The following is a 6061-nucleotide window of genomic DNA, read 5'->3' as shown; positions in this document are numbered from 1 at the left end:
ACACAATAAATAAATGTAATAAATAAAAATAAATAAATATTTAAAAAAAAAACCAAAGCTCATATGAGGGAAAAAATTATAAAGAAATAGAGCAAACATTAATATAACAGAGACTAAGAAAACAATACAAAGAATTTATCAATTTAAGAGTTTACTCTTTGAAAGATTAAATAAAATTGAAAAACTCTTAGCCAACCTTATAAAAAAAAGACTCAAATCCATGCAATTAGGAAAGAAAAAGGTGAAATCACAATAGCTCTTGCATAAATCCAAACAATCATTACCTACTTTGAGAACCAGTATTCTAATAAAATGAAGAAGTGGACAGATTCCTAGATATGTGTGAATTACCAAAGCAAAATCAAGAAAATATAACAATTCTGAATAAGGGCCAGCAAGATAGCTCAGTGGACTAAACACCTGCTTAGGCAAGTGCAGGAATTGGGGTTTGATTCCCAGTACCCCATGCCATGCTGGCCCTGTCCCCAGGCATGCTAAACCAGCAACCAAGTCCAGGCATGGTAGTGCATGCACGCCTATAATCCCAGTGCTGAGGAGGCTGAAGACAGGAGGATCACCAACAGTTCAAACTGCATAGTGAGACCCTGTACCAAATACATAAAATTTAAAAACAAAAATCCAAATAAACCAATCTTAGTCCCAAAAAATGAAAATGCAATTAAAAACCTATGAACAAAGAAAAGGCCAGGCCCTGACTGATTCATTGCTGAATTCTACAAGAAATTTAGAGAAAAACCTAATGCTACTATTTCTCAAACTCTTTAATAAAACAAAGAGTAGCAATACTCCCAAATTGATTCCCAGAAGCATCACCCTGATACCAAAACCACAGAGACTAACCAAAAAATGGAATTGTAGGCCAGTCTCCAAAATGAACACATCTGCAAAATCTTCTCCATAAGATACTAGAAACAGAATGCAGCAAATGATCAAGAAGATTATATATCATGACCAAGTGGGATTCATCCCAGAGATGAGGGATGGTTCAACATATGCAAATCAAGTTAATACAACTTTTTTTATTCATTAAAATTTATTGCAGTGTTTTAGAATTCATGCAACCTAAATACTTTTTTTTTTTTTTTTTTTTTTTTTTTGGGACTGGGGATTGAACTCAGGCCCTTGTGCTTGCCAGGGAAGCACTTATTCCACTGAGCCATCTCCCTGGCCTGCAACCGAAGTACTTATAGCACTCATTATCTATACAGTTTTGTGTCTTTCACAATGCAAGGATCAGTGAGAAAGAATAACTGCATAAGTAATAATTGCTCATGAAAATTTTTTCACATATAAGGTACATTCAACAAGAGCAAAGACAAAATTTGAGTTCAGGAAAGATAATAACAATTTTAAGAGATTTGACATGTTTTCTTTAAAAATGTCAAAATTACTTTAAACAGTTTAATTTTTTTAGCATGCTCTACATAGGACTTCATGAATAGCATTTTAAAAAAATATATATACTGGGCATTGAAATCAGGACCTTGCACTTGCCAGGCAGACATGTATGGTGCTGAGCTATCTCCCCAGCATGAGTAGCATTTTTATGTAAGTATAGTTAACTGAATTGCTGCTTTCAGAACTCTGAACCACATAAAGTAAAAAGAAAAAGAATGATTATTTAATGTCAGGTTCAAATAACAAGCAACATATACTAAACTAAAATTTGTCAATTGTTTGAAGTGGTTAACTTTTTTGTAGTTTTCTTTTTTATTAGAAACAATAGACCAAATGCATTAGTAAATATTTTGAGTATTCTATATCTTTAATACTGAAGTCATATTGTAAAGCTCCAACTTCTTATAACCAAGGATACTCTTATCTGTTGACTCATTCTTGACAGATTTTGGTCTCAGCAATAAATTCATTGGGGAAGTGTCTAATCTTCCAGCACTTATCAATGGCATGCTCATTGAAACCTAGCAAGAGGTCTTTGTGACGAAGGCAGAAGGATTTTCTGTTCTTGTAAAGTTGATAAATAAAGGTGCCTAGATTACTAACATTATGGATTTCTTCAGCAGCAACCAGGTCTTCATGAACCACATAAGTGTGAAGCAAGTATTTGCCCCTTGCAAGATTGCCAAAGAGCTCCACCAGATTCTTTGGAGGCATAACAATGGAGGTGTTCAAGGCCATCAGATAGCAGGTCCCCAAGAGCATGTCTAGGTAAGCAGTCATTCCCTTTTCAAAGTCATGAATGATTGCTGCAGGATCACTATCAGAGAAAGTGAAAACAGGCACATCAATGATTGCAATGTTGTCATCCTCACGAATATCAGCCTCCTCTGTCACAGGTAGGAAGTAAGGCTCTCCATCATGAAAAGAATTTACAGGGTCCTCCGAATTCAGGAAATACATTTCTCCATGGTAAATAGTGCTCTTGGGCATGAAGTGTTTGAAAATGCAGGCTCCACCAACTATAAGTCCTGACAAGGTGAATGAATGCCTAAGAGAGTAAGCATACATCTCCCAGAGATGAGCTCATTTCCGTGAGCGGCAGCTTGCAGCTCCTCGCCAATCAAGATCTTTGTGTGCTCTGACTGTGCGACTCAGGAGGGCCTCCGCATCTCACTGCACTGCCTCCTTTTGCACCCCTGTGAGTGTCTGGAAAGTGACTTTCACGTGACATGGTGTATCTTCTGGCTGTGCAGTAAGGCGTGGGTGGATTCAGTGTTGCAGGCTGTAGGTTGTAGGAGATCACACTTGTCCAAACACTCCCTATATTCTCACCAGTCTACCTAATGCTAATACAACATATTAATAGAGCCAACACAAAACTTATGATCCTCTCAAAAGGTACAGAAAAAGTATTGACAAAGTCATATGTTTGATAAATTTTGACAAAGTCCAATACACATGATCAGAACCCCACAGAGAACTGGATTATAGTGTCTTTATCTCAATCTGATAAAAGCCATCTAAGAAAAACCAACAGTCTACATCATACTAAATAGACATAAACTGAAAGCTTTCACTCTAAAATCAGAAACAAGACAAGATTGTCCACTATCACCACTCTCATTCAATATTATTCAATATAGTTCTGGAAACATTAGCCAGAGCAATTAGACAAGAGAAACAAAAGGAATAAGGATTGGAAAGGAAAAAGGTAAGTGATCATTATTTTCAGATGACATGATTATATAGAAGAACCAAAAACTCCACCAAAAGAGTTTTAGATTTAATAACCAAATTTAGTAGCGTAGCTGGATACAAAATCAACACTCAAAAATCAATACCCTTCCAGCTCACTGAGAGAGAAATTAGGGAAACAACACCCTTTATAATAGTAACCAAAACAATACCAAAAACAAACAACCTCTCCCCCAAAAAACCAAAAAAACTTAGAAATCAATCTAATGAAGGAAGTAAAAGACCTCTATATTGAAAATGACGGTATTCTGAAAAAGAAAATTGAATAGGATATCAAAAATGGAAAGACAGACCCATGGATCAATGGAACAAATCAGAAGATGCAGAAACAACCCCAAATGTACATAGTCACCTTATCTTTGGGAAAGGTGTTAAACACATTCACTGGAAGAATGAAAGCCTCTTTAGTAAATGATGCTGGGAAAACTGGCTTTCCACATGCCAAAGATTAAAATTAGGCCCATGTCTTTCACCATGCGCTAAACTAAAATTGAAATGGATCAAAGATCTAAATATTAAGGCAGAGACATTAAATCTGCTGGAATATAGAACAGGTAGAATCCTTGAAGACACTGGTGTAGGCAAAGACTTGCTGAATAAAACCTCAGTATCAAAGAAACTATCATAAAGAATCAACAATTGGGATCTAATAAAAAGCTTTTGCACAGCAAGAGAAACCACCATCAGGGTAAACAGACAACTCACAGTGTGGGAAAAAACACTTGCCAGCTGTTCCTCAGACAAAGGATTACTATATTGAATATATAAAGAACTTAGAAAAAAATCAGCTTACCCCAAGTTAAAAGACCCAATCCAAAAATGGGCATCTGGGATAAATATACACTTCTCAGATAAAGAAGTACAAAGAGCAAATAAATATGAAAATATGTTCAACATCACTGGTCATTGGAGAGATACTAGTAACTAGTAACAACACTGAGATTCCATGTACCCCTCCAGAAAGAATGGCTATTATTATTTTTAGAAGGGTACTAGAAATCAATCTCAGGACCTCATGTTTGCCAGGCAGGTATACTGCACCACTGAACTAAATCCCCAACCCCTGAGAATGTGTATTATCAAGAAATCAACCAATAACAAATGCTGGAAAGACTGTGGGGAGAAAAGAACCCTTCTCTACTGTTGGGAGTGTAGACTGGTGCAACCACTGTGGAGATCAGTGTAGAGATCCCTCAAAAATTAAAACTAGAGATTCCATTTGACCCAACTATTCTTCTTGCTATCTTCCCAAAAGAATTAAAAACATACCATGATGGTATATTTACACCAATGTTTATAGCGCCACAGTTTGTAATAGCTAACTCTTGGAAACAGCCCAAATGTCCATCAACTGATGAATGGATAAGGGTGGATATATATATTATGGAATATTGCTGTTCCACAAAGAAGGATAAACGTGAGAGATTTCTGGGTAAATGGATGCACCTTGACACCATACCTTTAAGTGAAATTAATCAAACACACATATTTAAATATCACATTGTTTCTCTGGTAGGAGAAACCGAAAGTGTAAATAAGGATCAAAATATAAAACAGATATTGGGAAATGGGAAGAAAATGTTGAAATAAGAAGAGGAAGGGGCGGAAGGGAGAAAGGACAAGAAAAAAGAACAGAAGGAAAAAAATGGGAATACAGTTTTTGTAAACAAGGAGGGGAAGAGGGGTTGAAGGGAGCAGAGGGGAATGGGGAAAGCAAGCAGGTTGTATCATGTACAGGTAGGTGCAAATTCCCTACCACAAATTTGATCATTATGTGTATTTACAATGTGCCAATCAATACAGAAGTGACTGCTTCCCCTGTGCTTGGAGCGGGAGGTGGACCCTGCTGCGGAGGGTGGGGCGCGCTTGGGGTGTACCTGGTGCAGCTCTCTTGCCAGCCTCCTCCGCTGCAGCTGGCCCTGCTTCGAGGCCCTCTCGGCCTCTTCAGCCCGGAGCTGCAGTTGCTGTTCTTTTCGCTGTGCATCTTCTAGGAGCTTCTGCATGCTGGACACTTTTATGCTGTCCAGCTGCTGCCGGGTGAGGGCCTCCTGGGTCGCCCTGTGCTCTGACTCCTGCAGCAGCCGAGCCTGTGCAGGAAAGAGCCAGAGGGAAGCAGAAGGGAAGGCTTCCTGGCCAGCAGCAGTGGTCTCTGCAGAGGTGACAGCCAGCAGTGGGGACACAGGACTGCGCCTAACCTGCCCATTACACACTGTGAGCCCCGCGCCTCGGAGATAAATGGAACAAACAAGTAAATGAGCAACAACTAAAACCAGGAAAGTAAAAAATAAAAATAAAAATAAAAAATAAAATGAATAAATAAAAATAAAATAAAACCAGGCAAGTGGTGATGCTGCTGTACACCAATATGAGGCCAACTACTTTGGACTCTTATTTTATTTATTCACTTATTATTTTTAAGACAGCATCTTGCTATGTAGTGCAGGCTGGCCTTCAACACACAGTGATCCTCCAGCCTCAACCTCCTCTGTGCTGAGATTACAGACTTGTACTCCCACGCTGGGCTAATTTGAACTTTTAATACCAACGTTTGATGAAAACGTATAAGAAGGGGCTGGGGAGATAGCTCAGTGGAATAAGCACTTGCCTGGCAAGCTCAAGGACCTGAGTTCAATCCCCAGTTCCGAAAAAAAAAAAGAAAAGAAAAGAAAAGAAAAGAAAAGGTGTATGATAATTATTAACCAATTAATCATGTTTATCATAAAGTTTGTATCATGATAGGCTGACAGCAGCTGGAGAATTTATCTAACTATGGGGAGGAAAGGCAGGCTATAAAGCAATGAATTAGGAGAGAAATTCTGATTTTAGCTGTTTTTACTTTAAAAATAGCTTCAGTAGGGGGCTGGGGAGATGGCTCAGTAGAATAAGT

General features: G+C 38.2%; 1 protein-coding gene and 1 pseudogene across 1 annotated transcript in view; both read right to left on the bottom strand.

The window, feature by feature from the left end:
* Ccdc162p overlaps positions 1-6061 on the bottom strand; it is a 252570-nt gene that overhangs the window by 16823 nt on the left and 229686 nt on the right. Inside the window, exon 44 of the mRNA XM_023722322.1 lies at positions 5052-5261. Coding sequence (XP_023578090.1) covers positions 5052-5261 — 210 coding nt within the window. The remainder of the gene's footprint in view (positions 1-5051; positions 5262-6061) is intronic.
* LOC105743002 lies at positions 1852-4945 on the bottom strand (annotated as a pseudogene).

The sequence above is a fragment of the Octodon degus genome, unplaced genomic scaffold (assembly GCF_000260255.1).
Source record: "Octodon degus isolate 3935 unplaced genomic scaffold, OctDeg1.0 scaffold00090, whole genome shotgun sequence".
NCBI lineage: Eukaryota > Metazoa > Chordata > Mammalia > Rodentia > Octodontidae > Octodon > Octodon degus.
This window is presented reverse-complemented; position numbering and strand designations above follow the sequence as displayed.